This window comes from Alligator mississippiensis, chromosome 12 (assembly GCF_030867095.1).
Source record: "Alligator mississippiensis isolate rAllMis1 chromosome 12, rAllMis1, whole genome shotgun sequence".
Lineage (NCBI taxonomy): Eukaryota > Metazoa > Chordata > Crocodylia > Alligatoridae > Alligator > Alligator mississippiensis.
The window spans coordinates 14,519,810-14,540,601 of NC_081835.1; the positions used below are offsets into that span (position 1 = coordinate 14,519,810).

The 20,792-nt window shown below is 44.8% G+C and overlaps 1 protein-coding gene across 1 annotated transcript in view; it reads right to left on the reverse strand.

Moving 5' to 3' along the window:
• Positions 1 to 20,581, reverse strand: part of RAD18 (RAD18 E3 ubiquitin protein ligase) — a 121,592-nt gene extending 101,011 nt beyond the window's left edge. The window contains exons 1-4 of the mRNA XM_019499785.2: positions 20,452 to 20,581; positions 19,344 to 19,425; positions 8,009 to 8,070; positions 5,440 to 5,510 (exon numbers count right to left, since the gene is read on the reverse strand). Coding sequence (XP_019355330.1) covers positions 5,440 to 5,510; positions 8,009 to 8,070; positions 19,344 to 19,425; positions 20,452 to 20,505 — 269 coding nt within the window. The 5' untranslated portion in view covers positions 20,506 to 20,581. The remainder of the gene's footprint in view (positions 1 to 5,439; positions 5,511 to 8,008; positions 8,071 to 19,343; positions 19,426 to 20,451) is intronic.
• Positions 20,582 to 20,792: the final 211 nt, after the last annotated feature.

Sequence of the window (20,792 nt, forward strand, 5' to 3'; positions counted from 1 at the left end):
AGAATGCATCTTAAACCAGCTGGTCCCCTACTTTCTAGCCATGAAGGAATTCGATTTATTAGTTACAATCTACGACACGCACACTGAGAGCTTATCTTCACTGTCAAGTTAAATTATACCTCCAGTATGGCCCTTGAGTCCCCTCCCATGCAAGCAACACTCATCTTCCCCTACCTTTCTACAAGTCCAGAAAGGACAGATATTCTCTCTTGGAAAAGAAGTGGGCGCATCTCATCTTAACTGCTTAATGAAAAAACACGGGATAGCTCTCATGAATTATTGCCATTCAGGTGAGCACAGCATCAACTCTATTTTGCAAGGAAGCCTGCTCTCACTTCAACAAACTTGAGAATAACTCAAGTGTCAATAATTAAAGTAAATGCTGTAAAAACATGTATATTTACAGCTGTAGTCCTGGAGACTCAAGATCAAATATATGGGGATCAGAGGAAATACAGATGTTTCACATGGTTGTGACAAGTGTAACCCCTTCCTACATCTATAGAACTAATCTAGTCCGCCCCTTCCACCCCACTCCTACTCACTTTGTACCCAAACAGCTGAGTTAAGTACAGACATTCAAAAAGCCCAAGTCTGAATTGATTCAATCTTTGCAGGTTAGTCTAACTTGCATAGATAGAACCATTTTGCAAGTGAACAGACATTCACTTTTGATTCCAGAAATTCAGCCACATGCTTGCAGTGGTTCAGGCCAGAAGCCAGGGGGTGCTAGAGCGAGCCCTGGCTGGAGGGAAGCTGTGCTGGGCAGGGGGTGGCCAAACCCCTGCAGGCCTGAGTATGACTGGGGAGGGGTTTAACCTCCAACCCTGGCCTGCACACAATTTTAGATATCCAATGTTTTTTTCTCAAAAAACTAACACAAACAGGCTACATATATCACACAAAATGCCACTAGAATTTATGGAGCGAAATTTTACATGGACTTCAATCTCGGGCTCCTCAAAAAAGGCATAGGGGCATAACCATGAGTTACTCTCATTATGCAGGGTTGCAAAACAGAAAACAAGTCACTCGCTTCCTTACTCCTTTTTTCAGTCTGTCCTTTTCCTTTTAGTTGTACAAATTTTCACAAACCAAGTGCGCAGACACCATGCTAAGTACTATACCTACTTAGGTGTATTTTGTTGCTCCTGCTACTCAAGGTTATAAATTAGGTACCTACAGTGGATCAAGAACAAAATAAAAAGGAGACAAAATAACATCCAAGTGAAGGCAAAATACTCAATTAACGAAAAAAATTCAGACGCTATTTTCCCTGAACACATTCATGATTTTCCTGTCCATCATGTGATAAGTCTCTTCGAGTCAACTGCTGTTAGAGCTTTTCAAAATAATTTGTCCAAAACATCCTACACCAAATATATATTATATACATATATTTCCCCCCCACCCCAGAAATTCACTGTCACTGACGTTACCCTCACAAAACCCAGAAACACCACCACTCTTTTTTTGGTTAAAATGTTGCATTTCAGTTTTTGCCTAAAATGATTATTTTTGTAAAACACTTAGGATTTATTATTAATTTCCCACAAAAGCATATTTAGCATTTTTCTACCAGCTCTAACGATCCACAGAATGTCGAAATGACATGATTTCACTCCTACTGTTCTAAGATTAGCGTAAGCCCATTTCAAACCAATTAAGAATTTTTCTCCTAGGGAAAGAAACATTCTAAAAAATGTTTCCGTTACTCAGCATCTTAGAAGTACTACACAAATATTATGTTTAAACTCACGGTATTATCCCACAAATTAATTTGCTGTTGCTTCCCCTGACCTGTACATTATCAAAACAGTCTCATCAATGGGACACAAATTCTCTCAGAAAAGGGGTTTTTTAATTGCTAGTAACTTCTGTTAGATGAAGACTCCCCCAAGGCAGGGTGAAACATCCTTAGGTGAAGCAACTGTTCTCATACCCCTGACAATCAGGTCTTCCTATTCCATCAGAAAATCATTTTTCTCTGCTTCTCTTGCTTCCCACTTTTTGCTGTCTATAGCAGAGTTAATTTAATAGACTTATTTGCAACCAGTCTTGCTTCAGGTGTCCAGCCATGGTTATACAGATCCTTCAGCAGTCTGATTATATAGTAAGTTACCATGACGAGAGAAGACCTTTCTCTGGTTGCGTGTGCGCGCGCACACACACACACACACCCCACCCATATCATCCCATCTTTTCCAAAGTTCGTTCTGTCCTGTAAAATGATACAAGTTTCAGTTTGCTACACTGCAATATATACCATGACAACTCCAATTTGTAGCTGACCCGTATTTTCCTTCTTTGGTCTTTCACTAAGTCTAACCTTGAAGGAAGACACAAACATTATACAAGTTACCACGTCCAAAACTGGTTCCTTATATTAAAAAATGTCAACCATAGAGAAAAGCTAGGTGTATTCCCCTCAGTAATCTCAGTATTCAATCCCTTTCCCCATTTGAGCTGTCCTTATCATAGAGAGAAATGGCTCTAAGTATATCAGAGAGGTATATCAAACTAAGTATACTAGATGAATAATAAAGCCAACAATTTTACCAAGTCATAAGAGGAAGCATAGACTTAAAGCCTCCTGTATAAGAGTAAGTAATGTATTTAAAATAACATACTGCACAGAAAGGTCAGAAGTGCACTAGGACCATTCAAGCACACGTATATGAATCACCCAGTAAAAAAATTACATTTGGAACAGGAAAGCAAGCAGATCAATAATAACCTAATTCAGTCTCACAATTAACAGGAAGCTGCCCAACTCTTATCAGCTTCTCGTTAATAAAACAATAGTCACTGGAGTCCTAAAGCGAACTTGCCAACTTTTCTTCTGCAGAGGGATTTCCTTACTCACTCCTTACTTACATTACTGTTTACCCTGTCCTTCTGCATGGTGGCACCTATCTAGCATGAGACTATGGGTCTGAAAGGCCTTACAGATCATCAGTAACAGATGATCAGCTCTTTCCAAATTGGCAGAACTGCCTTGGGGAGCAACAGAAGGAAAATTTCCACAATGTCATATGCCTCACAGTGAGGCTCTCTTTTACATGTTCTTTGTTAATGTTTAGTTGTCAAGAACTTATGTCACGTAAGGAACGGTTATTTGTGGCTCTGGGTCTCTTCCATTCAAAAGTTCAGTGGCCTTTAGGAAAAATACAACCCTGAAATTCAATTGCATTATAAAACATGGAAAAGATTAACTTTCTTATTAAAGGTGCCAATGGATTCAGAGGGACAGCAATTCGATTCGGTGATTCAAATCACTGTCCCGATTCCATTCGGCCGAATCGGATCAAAAGATTCATTGTCACTTCAGAGATTTGGCCATAGACTAGACAGACAGCAGTCCTCACCACGCTGGGCACAGCTGGCTGCCTCCAGCTGGTAAGTCTGTTGTGGTGGGCAAGGGAGGAGGGAAGGGGTGAAGGGGGGGCACATCAACACCCTCACAGTGAGGGAGGGATTGGGGCTGGGACAAGCTGCCCAGCTGGGGCGGGGGGGCATAGGCAGAGCCATCCCTAGGGGTGTGCAGGGCCCAGGGGGGAGGGGGCTTGTGAGCGGCCAGAGCCAGCAGAGCAAGGAGGTGGGTGGGGTGGCAAGCAGCCGGAGTTGGCAGAGCTGGTGGCGCTTGGCAGCAGCGATGCATGGCAGCCGCAGCAGGACCTCGCCCCAGCTGGGCAGTTTGCCCCAGTCCCAGCTCTAATCCTTCCCTCGTTGTGCAGGCATTGATCTTCCCCTCCCCACACGCCCTGCCCTCCACCCACCACAACAGACTTACCAGTTGAAGGCAGCCAACTGTGTCCAGCGTAGTGAGGACTGCTGCCTGTTTAGTCTATGGCCGAATCTTTTCTGAATCAATTTGGAGGCTTGCGATTTGATTCAGAGCTTTTAACTGGTGTCCTGATTTGACTTGGATTCGGAGATTCAGCCGCCAAATCTCCTCCGAATCAAATCGGCTACCAAAGCTTCACACAGCCGTACTGATAAGTAGCTTTCATAGCTATTAAAGAGACATTACTTTGGGTCTGACCCAAAGCCAACTGATAGCCACAGAAAGGATCCCATGGACTTCAGCAGATAAAATACCAGATTAGACCCTAAATGCAAAGAATCCTTGTAGGATAATCAATTCATTTCCTGCATGGAGTGCAGATGGGAAGATTTGCAATAGCTTAATCTCTTTTGGTAAGCTGGGACCTGAATTTCTAACTCAGAACACAGTACATCATACAGTCCAGGCTAAAAAAAAAAATCAAGTCATGTCTATATATACAATTTCTAAGGTCTTGTCTGCTCATGGAAGTTAGGATGCAGTAAGAAAGGAAGGAGTGAACATACAGTGCACTACCTGTTTTGCTCTCAAAGGAGAGGAGGTTACCTTAAATTAAATGGGCTCTAATAACATCCACACAGGGCATGTCTACTTGTTCATTAATGCACCATAATTACAGCACATTAAGTTTAGTACCTGTAATGATGGGTACTAACTTCATGCACCATAATTGCTGCTACTGCTCATTAGCGTAGATGAACAGTTTGTTTGTGACTCTACTGCACATTAGACTAAATCTACTGTGCATTAGCATGGGCTTTGCCCACTGCACTAATACGCAGTAGAATTAGTCTTCTGTGCGTTAAAAGTCTCACACAGACGTGCCCACAGGGATTTAGTGTGGAGCAGCTAAGAGACTGTAAATTTGCATCTTAGCTTACCACACTTACTTCTCCAGGTAGACAAGCCATAAGTGGCATACTTGGTGCAACTTAATGAAAACTGAAATAGAATCCAAGAATCCAAGAGACTGCATCCTTCACAAAAGTTATAACACAGCCCTTTCCACAGTGAAGATTTTTTTTTTCTTTCTAGGTCTTAAGTTTGCAAGAAAGTTCAAGTTCTGCCTGAGTTCAGAATAACAAAGATGCTTTGGCCAAACAGAAAAAAAAAACTAAGACGTTTTTAAGAAGAAAGTCAAACCCCACCCCCTCATTCTTCCTTAAATGTTTAATATATCTTTTTATTTTAAGGCCAGATTGCATATACCATATCATAAAATAGGATTCTTAGACTTACAGTAAACAATCTTAAGACAACAATTTCCCCACATGTAACTGTTTAACCAACAATTAAGTTTGCAAAATACATCTAACAATCAGCCCTTTTTTCCAAAATGATCCAATCTGTGCACCATCTAGTCTCATGACAAATTAAACTGCCCACATGCCCTTCTTAATTCATCTACTGTATGGAACAGAGACATGAAGATATGCAATGGTTTGCTCTCTTTTGGTAATATTGGGACTATTTCTCCAATTCCAATAACATATATATGCTTGGGCATGCTCTCTGGGTTAATGAAAGTCAAGTCACATCTGTATCTATTTAACTACGGAAGCATATGTGATCTTTGCAAAACTGTACATTACCTTGCTGAATTAAAGCTTTTTACCAGGTCATCCAACAGCCGATTATTCTTTAGCTCAGGTTCTGTGACTGCCTACAAATAAAGCAGAAGTAAACAGAAAATGTTCAAGCAAGTAACAGTTGATTTCTCAGATGCAAGTTTCAGACACTCCTCTTCCAAACACCATCTTAAATATCTGTCATATCAAAGGAAACAGGGAAATGAGATATTTAAATGAGATAAAACAAGAGATTTAAAAAATCCAAGACCCTGAAATTAAGCATTTACTGACTACAAGTCTGGAAAATAAATGGAAACAAAAGCGCAAGTTAAAACAACAATACTTTTTTCCAGAAAAAAATTCACGCAATTCACTCCTCTTAGTCTCCAACAATGCTTCATTGAATCCTAGCTCCAATCATTAAGAATGTGATAAGAACATTAAATAACACAGAAGGGAAAACATGCAAAGGAAAATGTTGTATTTTGAATAATGAAGGCATCAAAAGATACAGGATGGTTTTCTGCATTTTTTCCAACAGATATCCAATGTTTATCTTGCTCTCACTTTTTACCTCAGGTGTCATTCCAAAGCTTATGGAGCTCTTAGTCATATCAACCAATGAGATTTATAAATAGGCAAAAATAAAATAGGTACTCCAGATATGTACAATGAGAAATCTGCACTCATTTGAACCTAAAGTTGACAGTTGGTGTGTCTACACATGTGCTTTAATGCTCAGTAGCCTAGTTACTGAGCATTAGTGTCACATCAAAAAATAATGTGCTAATATACTAATTCACAGTAAAAATAGGCTACTGCACATTAAGCGTCACTAAAAAAACATGCACTTTTGCTACTGTGCATTAAGGCAGCCTAATGAGAATGTATTTAGTACCTCACATTGGAGGTACATGCGCAGTAGCAAAAGCGCATTAATGAACATGTAGATGCGCCCAGTATTACAGGCAGACCTTTTTTTAATCTTAGCCTTGAGCAATATTTAATCTAACTCATGCTTTGGATACAGAATGACAGTTACCTGTATTTCACCAGCACTTCAGAAATGCTATTCACTATTTCTAGGCAGTCTTGGTGGGTGGGTTATTTTGCTTTTTTGGTTTGTTTTTTTACATAGAATCCAGTAAAACCAAACTGGACTGACCTAGATTAGAGACTAAATTAATCTCATTCCATGCCATTCATTCAGAAGCAGTCTTGCAGGCAAAACCAATTCCTGACCGACAATCCAGTTCTTGCCTGTTCTATACCTTGTAGAGCCAGGAATGCTTGATCCCAAAACAGTGCTCAGAAGAAAAGGGACTTACCCTAATAACCATAACCAATACCTCCCATCTTTCTGCTGTATATCATGCTGCTACCCCTCTCCCCCCGCTACTCCAAAGGAGGCTGTACTCTACAGATATTGTGTCGTATGGTATTCTAACACTAGCACTGAATATATGAAGCTACTTATTCTATGCAACACCGAAATAATCTCACAATGCCATTTGTTCTAGAGGCAGACGATTTTATCCAACCCCTTATTGAGGCCAGACAGGAGAAAATGCTACAATACCATAAATAGATAGGATTTAGCTACATAGAACTATAAACTCAACCTCTTCCTTGGTAAAAACTCCCCCACCCCCCATTATTTCCTTTTCTAGGTGATCTTCCTCTATTCTTAGATTGTGCCCATAATACTTCAAGTTCTAATTTTTCAACATTTGCATCAATTCAGGTTTGGCTCCAATCCTAACAAGTACTCATTTGCTGAATCTTTTTTTGGGTCCAAGAAACATCCGTTATCCTTTTGTAGTACATGATCTAAATTCCCGTCATTTTTTCTCTCTTTTCCTTCTTAGGGGTCCAAATTTCACAGCTGTATGTGGCTATTGGCCATACCTGCACGTTCAATGAGTTTGTCATCATTTCATTCGTAAGCTGCTACTTGTTTATATAACATTCAAATTCTTTGTCATTACTCATGCATTGCCTGACCTATGAATTGCTTCATTTATACATGTAAGGCAAGGTTCTTTGGGTAGATGTGATATCTTTTATTAGACCAACTGAGTAGTTGGAAAAAAGTTCTTAGCAAGCTCTCAGGCACAGTCACCCATCGTCAGGCATTCCATCAAGACTGCATCCAAATATTTAAAACTCAACATTTGCTCCAATGGCTCATTATGTATTGTCAACTCTGATTCTTTCTCCAGTTGAGGAAATCACTCTGGTCTCTGAAATATTAATCTCAATGCCATGTTTTCAAACTTGGATGCCTAAATATGCACTGGATTTCATTTAGAGTTGTGGATGTTTTGAAAATTCAGGTCATGTATTTCAGGTACACATCTATGTATAGATTTAAGTGCTGAATTTTAGGCTCCAAAGCTTGAAAATGCTGGCCTACATAAATAAGATAGGAGGTACTTCTGTATGCCCTGAACCAATAGCAAACAACTAGGCCCAAAGGGGAAATGACCTTGACACTGAAAATTTGCCAGAAACAAACAAAAGATGACAAAGAGAAGGGGGGGGGAAGAGGGGTAGGGGTCAGGGAAGAAAAAACCCCAAAACCACTTACCACACGGCACGTGGGACACTGAGTTTTATAGGACAGAAATTTGCGTATGCAAAGGGAACAATCTGAAAAAAATAAAAATTACATCACACATGGTTACTATATATTGAACTAAGAGAGCACACTGTTGGGGAAAAAGCATCATTTGTTCTAGCAAAATATACTAAATAGTCTCATGGAAAGACTAAAACATGCAATAGAGAACAGCTATCTATTTTAAGGGACTTCCTACCAGTCTATTTCAGCATTTAATCTCAGCCTCAGTGGGACTGTATATTTTAAACAAATATAACCCAGAGCGCCAAGAACTAGTACTGACAGAAGTCAAAGATGGGTATTCACCATTCAAATTTCACTAAACTTCAAATATGTAAGAATGAGACTTCCGAGAAGCAAAAAGGTCAAATCCCAACAAGGTCAACTGTCCTTAATTTTTCTCAGACAAAAAAAATACCTATCCAATTTCAGGTCATCTCTGCACTACAGATAGGGGTACATCTAAGGCAGAGAAATATCTTCCTCTCTGGTCTCTGTCCTTAATTTACCTTTCCTCTAAATGCAGAGCACCTTGCTTCACCTTGCTGTCCCCAGGCAGTTATAGTTCGGTAAATGCCTTCAGATTTGTCATCCAAGGCAGGTCTTACTACTGTTGTCTGGAGCCTAAACCACCTCTCGCACACAATTCTCTCTGAACACTCACTCAACCTTCAGAATGATGATTCTTTCTTGTCTGCTCATTTACAAGTTTTGGCACCAGTCAGGCATCTCTCTAGGATATGAGATATTGGTCATTTCAAAAAGTTTCACTCTTTTCCTACATGACTGATACTTACTAGCTCTTTATTCCTCACTGTTTCAGTGTGTATATATGTTAACTGCTGGCATTTTCAAATCACTCATTAGCACTCATCCCCCTTATGACAAACTCTGAGAAGCCCCAGACACATTAACACAGCTCTAATTCAGCATTAACAACTGTTACTCCATAGAGGCCATTTATATATGCATTGACCCACCAAACCTGCACCTGTAGAACTGAAATTACTCTTAATTATGGCAGTGAAACCCACAAACAGAGGCAGGCCTCTGCAACAAAATTGGGGATGAAGCAATCCCTGTTGTATCTAGTAAAGACAAGTGGCCCAAACTGTTCATTTAATTCAGTGATCAGGACAGAAGACTTCTATGGAGGTGACAGAAGGAGACTGCACAGAGCATTGCAAGCAAATAATCAACCTTAACAAGATTACACTAGCGACAGCAAGTGCAAAGGGAGCAAAAAAGGAATAATGTAAGCATGACTTGAGGACATTAAGACATCTGTAATAACCTGGGGCAAGCTGCCTGGCTTCTCTAACAATGTTTTACACCTATAGAGCCTATTTGCAGTTTTCAAAGTAGGGCAGTAATTCTGACAACTAGGCACAGAGGGCATTTGTACATGTTTGCAATGCAGTGCCGGGTGCTTTTAAAAGTGTTTGGTGCTAGGGTGCATCTTTTGTATAAATGGCAAAATGCCTGTTAGCACTGAAAAAATGGTGGCGACACACTTTTGAGCTAAAATACATTGAAGATTAATTGAGTCTGCTCCGATGCACCAGCAGACAAATGTATGTATATAAATGCACAGAGATGCAATATGGAAAAAAATATTTAAAATAAAAGAGAAGGCCTAAATGACTTGAGAGATGTTAATGAGAGCTCTCTTTTCATGCCAGTAACTCAAATTTAACCGTATCTGATGGACTCTGTGGAAGTTAACAGTCACACTTGACAGGTGTCAACAGTATGAAACCCATCCATCTTAGTAGGCTTTTGATAGCATGAAAGAAAGAAAGAACAACGGCCAATGTTTAGCTCACTTGCTCCTTTACTAAAGAAACATCGTGGGAACTAATCAATACAGGTTTTATGACAGCAGGCTACTGCTCCCACGGTGCATCTACATGAGACACTAAATGCACAGTAGATTAATTCTACTGTGCATTTAGTACCTGTTATTACAGCTATTAACTTAGAATTAGTCTACTGCACATCACTATCACAAGAAAACTGTATGTCGGCACTACTGCACATTAGCAACAGTTACTGCGAATTTAGTACCTGTTATTACAGATATCAACTTAATGCGCAGTCACTGTGACATATTAATGCATGTGTAGGCACACCCACAGTCATCTAAAAACTAGGCAGATAGACTCTGAATGGCTCCAGATGGGAACAGATTATAGGGAGGGTTGAAAGCACTGTAATAGGCCATTACGGAAAGAATAGTAATAAGAATAAGGAAGAAAGTCCTACAAGGAAACATGAACATATTTCATCTTCATTTTCTGATAAGAAAGCCTTTGATGCAACAGAACAGGCTTTGTTGTTTTGGGGTTTTTTTGGAGGGGGAGAGGAGGGTCTCCCACATGTGCTATCTGAATTACACTAATGACATTTGATAGGTGTAGTAAAAAAGAAAGCACTACCAAAATACTGCCAAATGCCCTGGAAAATCATCAACCTCTACAGAACAGGATAAGTGTGCATTTAATTGGAAAAAGCAAAAATACAATCTGTAGGGCATATCATCAATCGGAATTTCCCCAAGTAAGAGGAATCCAACCTTAGTGCTTGATGCTACCCATTATAAAGACCTTGGGTGCATACACATGTAAAAACCTTCTGACAGTTAAATCGGCTTAACTGTCAGAGCGTACACATGTACGTGGAGCACAACTGGCTTAAATTTGGCACAAGACAATATAGCACCAAGGTGTATTATCCTGAGTCGCATTAGTTAAGTAGACCTAGCTCACAAGATGGCTGTCACCATGACAAGGATGTATGTGTAAAGGCATTCTCATTCTTCCTGAGAAATCAGGGCAGTCGACTAGTTACCCAAGGTGCCTGTATATGAATGCACTGAGCCTGGGAAAAAAGCAAGAAGAACTGAACTGGAAGACCTTGCAGTCACATAACTATGATGTGACTGGAATAACAGAGACTTGGTGGGATAGCTTGCATGACTGGAGCACTGTCATGGATGGGTACAAACTGCCCAGGAAAGACAAGCAGGAGAGAAGGAGGAAGAGTTTGTAAAAGAGCCATATATGATCGCCCAGGGCTTCAGTATGAAACTGGAGATAGGCCTGTTGAAAGTCTCTGGGTTAGGGTCAGAGGGGAAAGCAACAAAGGTGATGTCATGGTGGGGGTCTGCTATAAACCACCAGACCAGGAGGATGTGGTAGATGAGGCTTTCTTCAAACACCTAGCAGATGTGTTCGATTATAGGCCCCGATTCTCATGGGGGACTTCAATCACCCTGACATCTGCTGGGAGGGCATTACAACAGTGCACAGGCAATCCAGGAAGTTTTTTGAGTGTGTTGGGGACAACTTCCTGTTGCAAGTGCTGGAGTGGCCAACTAGGAGCCGTGCTCTTCTTAACCTGCTGCTCACAAATAGGAAAGAACTGGTGGGGAATGAAGAAGCAGATGGCAACTGGGGCAGCAGTGACTATGAGATGATCCTGAGGAAAGGAAGGAGGGAGAGTGGCAGAATAAGGACCGTGGACTTCAGAAAAGCAAAATTCGACTTGCATGGGGAACTCAGAAGCAGGATCTCCTGGGAAGCCAGTCTGAGGAGGAGAGGAGTCCAGGAGAGCTGGCTCTACTTCAAAGAAACCTTACTGAGAGTGCAGGAACAAACTATCCTGATGTGTAGCAAGACTAGAAAGTACAGCAGAAGACCAGACTGGCTTAGCTGAGAACTCTTCAGTAAGCTAAATCACAAATAGGAAACTTATGAGACGTATAAGTCTGGACAAACAACTAGGGAAGAGTATAAGAGTATTGCATGGGCATGCAGAAATGAAGTCAGGAAGGCAAAGCACAATTGGGGTTGCAGCTGGCAAGGGACATAAAGGGGAACAAGAAGGGTTTCTAGAAACATGTTGGTAGCAAGGGGAGGATCAGGGAAAGTGTGGGTCCCTTACTGGATGCAGAAAAGGCTGAAGTACTCAATGCCTTTTTCACCTCAGTCTTGACAGGCAAGGTCAGCTCCCAAACTACTGCACTGGCAGCACAGTTTGGGGAGGAGTTGAGCAGCCAATACTGGTGAAAGAACAGGTTAGGGTGTAAGAGAGCACAGGCACAGGGTGCTCTGTTACTCCCAGGGGAGTGGGCAGCAACCAGGCAGCCTGCAGCTGGCTGTTATGCCAATTAGGCAATGCTGCCTGATTGGGGAACAGGGCCCAGCTGTTATATATAAGGGTTGGGCCCTGAACAACAAGGCAGCAGTCTGCTGCCAGCAGCTTGAGAGACACCATTAGCTGAGCTGCTGCTCAGTACAACTCAGAGGGTAAGGGAGAAACTATGGGGATGGCTGGAGGCTCCATGTCCTGGATATGACAGAAAACTGCCAGGGAAGGGTGCTCTGGTGGGGCTGTCTGTGATGGGCTGGGACAGCCTCCCAGAAATGCCAGACCAGTTACCTCCCTGGTGAAAGGTGAGTATGGGGAGACTTATGTATGTAGGGCTTCGGCCTCTTCTTGATAGGTGCCTTGCCCCCGAACGACGTCAGGGTGAGACTTGGGCTCGGGTGCCCCACATTCCTGGTGGGTAGTTTGATCCACACAGGAGGAGCCCAGGCTCACTGCGAGTACTGAGGCAGGCCCCAGGTCAGGTGGAGGGACCTAAGGCAGTGCCCAGACTCACAGCTGAGTCTGAGGCTACACTACAGAGCTGGGAGTAAGACTCTAAGTGGGATGGGGACCTGAGCCTTGAGGAGCTCCCAGGCAAAGAGATAAGGGTTATAACTTAGGGAGGCCCAGAGCTTACATTGGAAATGTGATAAGACCGGGTGTTAGGCCATGAAACATCTGCGAGGCATGGGACACAATAAGGGGAAGTCAAAGTCATGTACATAGGCCCTTGTCATCAGGGCAGGTAAAAAGCAGCCTCCCTCCTGATTAACATCATTTCATCGTGAACATCAAAGCACGGCAGACAAGGTGGTTTGCCTGGGTGGTTTGCCTGAAAGCAAGTGGGCAGGCCCACATTGAGACCAGCCCTGGGACGCCCACTTGCTACATAGAGACTATTTAGAAAAGCTGGACGTGTACAAGTGTGAAAGGGGCAGTAAAAGCCCCACTAGTGGGTCCTAGACCCCCGCCCCATGTGCCCCAATACTCACCGCAGATGCCCAAATGAGCAGCAGCTGAGAGGGAACACGGACGGACGCAGGCTCTGCGATTCCAGAGCTCCCAGAAGCTGCGGATCAGCAAGGGACAGGGGCAGAGCCTCGGTGAGATGCAGGCTGCTCAAATAGCAGCTGGGAGAGCAGCTGAGCGGCCAGCAGGGGAAGAGGGAGACACTGACCAGGAGACACCAGGATCGCCCAGCTGGAGAGCAGGCAAGAAGGGCGGAGCAGCGACCAGAGGCCTCTGGCAGGGCAGCATGGAAGAAACCCAAGCCTGGGGAGACAAGAGATGCCCAGGAGCGACACCACAGCCCCCCCCAGTGAATACAGGTATGGCGGCTGGGGAAGGCGGCAGGGAGCTGCTAGCTCTCACAAGCAGCTCGGTGGGGAGAAAAGAGCAGCCCATCGTGGCAACTGCGCGCCCCTCCAGCTCGGGAGAAGCAAGAGAGTGACTCCAGGTCAGCAGGAATCCAGAGACAGTTGCATTGGGAAAAAGGATCAGGGAGTGGAACAGGGAGGCTGCCCACCCCCATAAGCACTAGGAGGGAAGGGACAAGCAAGTCCCCTTCATCCTTTGTCTTTTGTTTCGAGTAACAAGCGGGCACTGGGAGACGGGATCCCAAGGGTCCATCGGCAGATGCCAAATGCTTTCTGTTAGAGTTATGCGAAGTCCTAGTCATCCCTAAGGCAGGGCAGATTTATGTACCCAAGTCAGCCTGAAGCTGAGGAACTGGCTGTGGGAGGAAGACTGTACTGGCCAAGAAGGCCTGACTCATTCCAGGCCAGGTAATCTGGATGCAAGGAGATATCATCCAGAGGAAGACCTGCAGAGTGCAGCATTTGCCCAGGCCATGGACGTGGTAAGCGTGGGGTAAATGGGAAGTTTGGAACCCCACAAGAAAAGATGAGGGTTGAGACCTCTCTGCTTTTGGGGGACACCTGAAGGGAACTGCCTCCCCAACAAAGAACATCAAAGACGTGGCAGAGAAGTAGGAGCAGCACCCATACCATCTAGGTGGCAGCCGAGCCCAAGTCTCATCCTGACATCACTCGGGGGCAAGGCACCTATCAAGAAGAGGCCAAAGCCCTACAACACCTACCAGTGACAACAAGAAACTAGGACCTGGACACAATTAATCAGCTTGCTTATGTCAGCTTAGTACTTTTACGCACACAACTTAACTAAGCTGACTTCTTTCTATGCACACAACTTAACTATGCTGGTCTAGTACATGTGTACGCACACAGGTTAGTACGTGTGTATGCACTTAACTAACACAACTTAAAATAAGTTGTGTGCGTACAGACATATTAAGTTACCTTGAAAATAAGGCAGCCTAGTTAAGGGGGCCTTAAGGCCTAGAACATCTGCATGCACATGACTTAACCAAGCCAAGTTAAGTTGACCTACTGTGTGTGTATGCACACAACTTAGCTAAACTGCCTTATTTTAAGGTGACTTAGTACACGTGCATGCAGACAATTTAACTAAGTAAACTTAAAATAAGTGCGCATGTACATGTACTAAGCCATGTACATACACATGTACCATGCCAACCTAAGTACGCACACAACTTAACTACATTGGTTAAGTCAAATTAGTTAAGTTAGCTTAGTTAAGTCGTGTGCGTACGCATCTACCAAGGCAATTTAACTTACGATCTACCCAACTTGCCAGCAGATACATGCAGACTTAGACAGGCTGGCAAGTTGGACAGATAGGAACCAGATAAGGTTTAACATCAAGAAATGTGAAGTGCTGCACCTGGGAATGAACAATCCCCTGCATACCTACAGGCTTGGCAACACCAATCTCACCAGTACTATGAATGAAAGAGACCTGGGGGTAATAATTAACCACAGTATGAACATGAGCTGGCAGTGCAATCCTGTAGCCAGCTGGGCAAATAATATTCTGGCATATACCAAGCAATGCATCTCCAGCAAAACCAAGGAAGTGATTCTTCTGCTCTACTCAGCATTGGTTCTGGGTGCCGCACTTCAACAAGGACATGGAAAAGCTCAAGAGAGTCCAGAGAAGGACCACCCATATGATCAAAGACTTGCAAGGCAAGCCATACGAGGTAAGGCTGAGGGACCTGGGACTCTTCAGCCTGAAGAAGACAAGACTGAGAGGGGACTTAGTAGCAGCTTACCACTACATCAGGGGAGTATACCAAGGGCTCAGTGAACAACTGTTCATCAGGGCAACCTTGGCAGGGAAAACCAGGAGCAATGGTCACAAACTCCTGGAAGACCGTTTCAGACTCAACATTAAGAAAAACTTCTTCACAGCTAGGGTGTCCAGACTGTGGAATAAGCTCCTTCCAGTGGTGGTGCAATCGCCTACCCTGGAAATCTTCAAGAGGAGGCTAGACAGTCACCTTGCTGGGGTCACTTGACCCCAGTTGTCTTTCCTGCTTGGCACAGGGGGGCTGGACCCAATGATCTTCCGAGGTCCCTTCTAGCCTACATTCTATGAATAACTATGAGTATATGCACACAGCCTAGTACATGTGTACACACATACCCTATGTGTAGAAGCACACTTATTTTAATTTGACTTAGTATGTATGTATGCACAAAACTCAACTAAATCTACTTAAAATAAGTCAGCCCAGCTATGTTGGACATGTGCACACAAAGGTACTAAGTCAGCCTAAAATTGGTCGGCCTACATAAAACCGCTTAATTCAAGTAAGTTTAATTATGTTACAGGCATACAGACGTATTAATCAACTTAAAGTAAGCCAGCCTAGTTAAGTTATGTGCATACACATATAATAAAAGTCCACTTAAAATAAGCCATCCCAGTTATGCTGCCTCTGTATGTATGTACGCATTCCTTTGTTTTCAACTGTATAACCGCCTGGGCTCCAACATAGCCAAATCTGACATTGTATATTCCACTCCCTCCTTCCAAAACACACCCCATTCTTCTTCTGAGAGAGAAATCCTAAACACACTTGATCCCCGACCGTGATAAATTTCAAGGCCTTGGTCGAAAGCACTGAAGTGCTAGAGTTTCACAACAAATTTATTTTAATGTAAAAAAGACAACACATTTTCCCTAATCTCTCTCTCAGAAAAGGCTAAAACATGTTGCTGACACTTTCCAACAAAATCCAGCCCAAGGCAGATACACAGAATGGAAAACTCCAGCTCAGTTCATACTGTTTACCATATAGCTTTGAATCCTACTCCTGTCCCTAGGTTTTACTAATTCTCATTCTGAAAGACATTTCAATGGTGAGCTGGTAACAAATATCCTCTTTGTAATAAAAATTATGTTATATTAAATGGATAAATTCATGCAACAGATCTCTGCATTCTTGCAAGAACAGGGATTGTACAGGGTACTCTGTCTAAGTGCATGGTCCGGGACTGAAAAATAGCTAGGCACTACTTGGAGCATACACCTATCCAAACTGAATGTCAACAATGCTCATTAAGTACACAGTGCTGTCACTGATGAGGTAGCAGCTGCCTGTAAACATGTGCCACAACTAATATGGGCAGCCTCTGCATGTGCCAAGCAAATCAAGAGGACAGAGCAGTAGATAGGGCAAGAAGCAAAAAGCAGAGCAGCAGATCAGGCAGGGGAAGGAGACTGGATGACACTTGGGGAGGGTGTATAACTAATTTGGGTTATGCCTGCCCAAAAGGTTGACTGCCTTACACTGACTAGCTCCTATAATTTTAAAGGCTTCAGATAGCACCCATTTGATAGATTTTTTCCCCTTCGCTCTTGCTGGTACAGTCAAATGGGATGCAATTAAGTTACGAAGGAGGCAGTGGGGCTCAAAAATGCTTTGGGCTTAAGTGATTAAGATACTTTACTCGTATACAGAAAACCAATGTAAACAATAGGCAACAAATTGGGACCAGCACTATATTAAGCAGTTAGATGAATTATGCTCTAATCTGGTAGGCCAAGAAAAGTTACTGTCCAAAATACAGCTTGCATTTCTGAAAGCACCTTTCATTCATAGCCACTAGTATCTAGGGCTCTTTGCTGATTAGACAGTGACTGAGAAAACTATATACTTTAAAAAGGAAATGTCTGTCAGGAATCCATAAGTTGAGCACTGCATTCCAAAGAAGTCAGATCATAATTTTGCATGTGAAACATTGAAAAAGAGGAATTTTTATGAGGAAACCTCTGGTGAGATTTCATACTGCACATCACTGGGATAAGTGACAGGAGGGTTTGAGCTAACTGGAGTAAAACAACAGCACATCCCTAAGCTCTGGTGAGTTTAAATGGATTATAAGTGATCCCTCCACCTGTATCATTGCTCTGGCCCTGATAGGGAGACTGGAATAAGTCTATCTCATTGGAACCATTCTGACAAGGTATCCCTACAATGTGCCCTTAGCACAGGGGTGGGCAAAATATGGATCCAGCCTGCCAGGCCATTCTATCCGGCCCATTGGGCTCCTCCAAAAAATTATTACCGGCCTGCAACTGCTCTTCTGAAAGCCAGCAGGAGGCAGACTTTCAGAGGTCATGCACCATCAAAATGGGCAGGCTCTGTGCTTCTACCTGCTACTGCTGCTGTCAGTGACGGAGGCTGTACACCATGGGGGAGGAGGCACACATACCCATACCCCTTCAGAAACCCCACACCCCCCACAAATCCCACACACACACCCACCGACCACATCCCATGCCCCTCTACACACAACGTAGAAGAGTAAGACTTTATTTGAACTATTATGCAACCACCTTTTTATATACTATGCAAAAGCACATAAATCAGGGCCAAAATATTTTTTAAAATAAAATTAAAATGTGTTATAGTAGTTTGATTTGAGTATACAATTTTTTTTTTTCTGGTTCCAAGATGGCAACCCCCCCTCCCAGAAGGATTACTTCCATGGGAGGGAGGGTGGGTGGGGGGGAGAAGACAATATGGATGACTTCTGGTGTCAAATGTCAGGGGTTAGGGGCTTCCAGTCCCAAGATGGCGATTAGGGCAACGTTTCCCAACCGGTGTGCCGTGGCACACTGGTGCGCTATCAGGCACGTCCAGATGTGCCACGGCATTTTGGGCTGGAGCTATGCCCCCCGCCTGCTGCTGCTGCTGCGGACACAGACAGATGGGGAGCGTGGCTCCAGCCAGCCAGCGGGTGTAGTTCCAACCCAAAACGCCATCCAGCTGGCCACATGCCCTTCCCTCCACCCGCAGGTCAGCGTCCGGCTGGCTATGCACTACCCCAACTCCACATCTGGTGTGCCGTGGTGCTTTTTTATTTAGGTAAGTGTGCTGTGGGGTGAAAGAGGTTGGAAAACGCTGAATTAGGGGGTGGGGCACCTGTCAAGGGGCAGGGCTAACCTTGCAACCCTTGACAGCTCACCAAAACTTGTTAAGCAACCCTCCAGCTGAAATAATTGCCCGCTCCTGCCCTAGCATGTCATGGACAGATGCAAGCAAAATTTACTATAGACTTTAAACACAATGGAGAAAAATGAGGGGGAGAAGCAATCTGTACAAATGTATTCTCTGTATATACTGATTAACCACACACTTTGGGCCCAATTCAGTCGCATCACATTTGGCATCTGGTCAATGTCAAGTGGCTGGAAACTGTAACTACTAGGTCAGTGGCAGGCATTTGTCGCGACCCAGCACACACTATAATGTTAGTCCTACGACAACTGGTACAGTCCAGCAGTAAGTAACCTGTGTTCTCCTTTATACAGAGAGAGGCTAAGAAGGTAGTAAGACAGATGAGGGCGTGAAATAAAAGTCAGAGAGAATCACAGAGAAGAAGGGCTGGAACAGACCCCCAGAGATTATCTAATCCAACCCCCTGCCTGAGGTAGGATCATCCCCATCCAAACCATCCCATACAATCCATCATCTAAATTCTACGTAAGACTGCCGTCACCCATGACACAACACAGACCTCACCCCCTAACCTGTCACAGATAAAGCAGGGGAACCAGGGCAGCTAAAGACGTGCTTCTATGAAATACTGTCAGTATATGCTTGAGATCCCAGGCCATGGGCCATGCCCCTGCGACAGGAGGAAGGCAAGCCCACCCGCCCCCTCTGCCCCAGTACCAATCTGATCATGGAGCAAAATTCAGAAGTCAAACACTAGCATAATACATGCACATTCATATGAAACTGTCCTGTACTCACAGTTGTGTGAACATTGTGGGATGATCATTGCAATATTGAAGTACTCAAAGCATATCCCACAACGCAGCAAGTCGTCCACTGCCTGCAACAGGAACAAATTATCACTGGCGTCACCAAAAGCACCACTGAAAGCATTGCTTCAGGACAACACCTGTTTGTACCTCCAGACAAAAGTCCATCCCTGCACCTGTATCATTGCTCGGGCCCTGATATGCCTGGTCCAGTCTCTTTATATCATTGCAGCCATTCTGGCAAGGTCCCTACCGCGTGCCCCTAGCACGTCACGGGCAGATGCAAGCAAAACGGACTGCAGAGTGTACATACAGTGGAGCCAAGATATAAGGGGGAGAAGCAATCTGCACGAATGTATTCTCCATATACATTGATTTATGTACACACGCAATTAACCCTGCCCCCTCATGGGATGCAAAAGAAGTTGAACAGGTCGGTCGCCCACTGCCCCCAGCATGTGTCACGACTGCAAACGGTCGGGGGCTGCCGGGGAGCTGCAGGTGGTGGGGTCTCATCTCCGTTAGACGGAAACTGGGGCTGCTCCTGCTTTGAGCAGGGCTCGGATGAGATGCAACCTCCCGCGGCCCCTGCCAACCCTGTCCGTGAGCCTATGCACAGGTTACGTGGGGGTGTTCAATGGAAACAGCAGGTCTGTCTGTCGTCCTTCGGGACCGGGGGGGCTATAAAACAGTTCGGGGGCTGGGGCACACGACTGCTGAGGAGAAGAGGAGGGAAGTGGGGTTATTGAGTGTGGAGAAATGACTGAGGGCGGGATTTAGTGACACCTTGCAACTCCCTGCAGGGGTAGAAAGAGGATGGCGCTGGGCTGTCCTCAGAGGTGACAGATGACAGGACGAGGAGCGATGATCTCAAGTAGCAGCAAGGGAGGTTTAATTTGGATATCGTGCAAAACTCGCAGGGTGGTAACCCAGGGGCGGGCAGTCTCCACCCTGGAGGCTGCTCAGAGAAAGCCCTTCTCCCGCCCCGCCCCCACCTGCAGCGCGCGGGCCACGGAGAGCCCGCGCCGGGCCCAGCGCCCCGGGGTTTCCCGCTGCCTCCCTGCTGCCGCCCTGCCCCCGGCCGTCCCCGCACCCACCTTCAGCGGCGACAGCCGCTCCGGCCAGCGCGGCTCGAGCAGCGCCAGAGCCATGGCGGGCGGACCGGCGGGGGCAGCGGTGGCACCGCGGGAACAGCCCAACCGGCGTCCGAATCGCGCGCCCGCAGTGCGTCACACTTCCGGGTCGGCGCCGCGGGGGCCGCTGGGAGATGTAGTTCGCCCGCCGGAGCTCGCGGTTTCCCCCGTCTCCCCCACGCCTGACGTCACGTGCCATCTCCCCGCGGAGGGCGGGGTTCTGGGGGGGCGGGGCCGCCAAGGCGGGAGATGCGGCGACCTCCCCGCCGCGGGGTTGTCAATAATTACTATATCTGTGCGGTCAT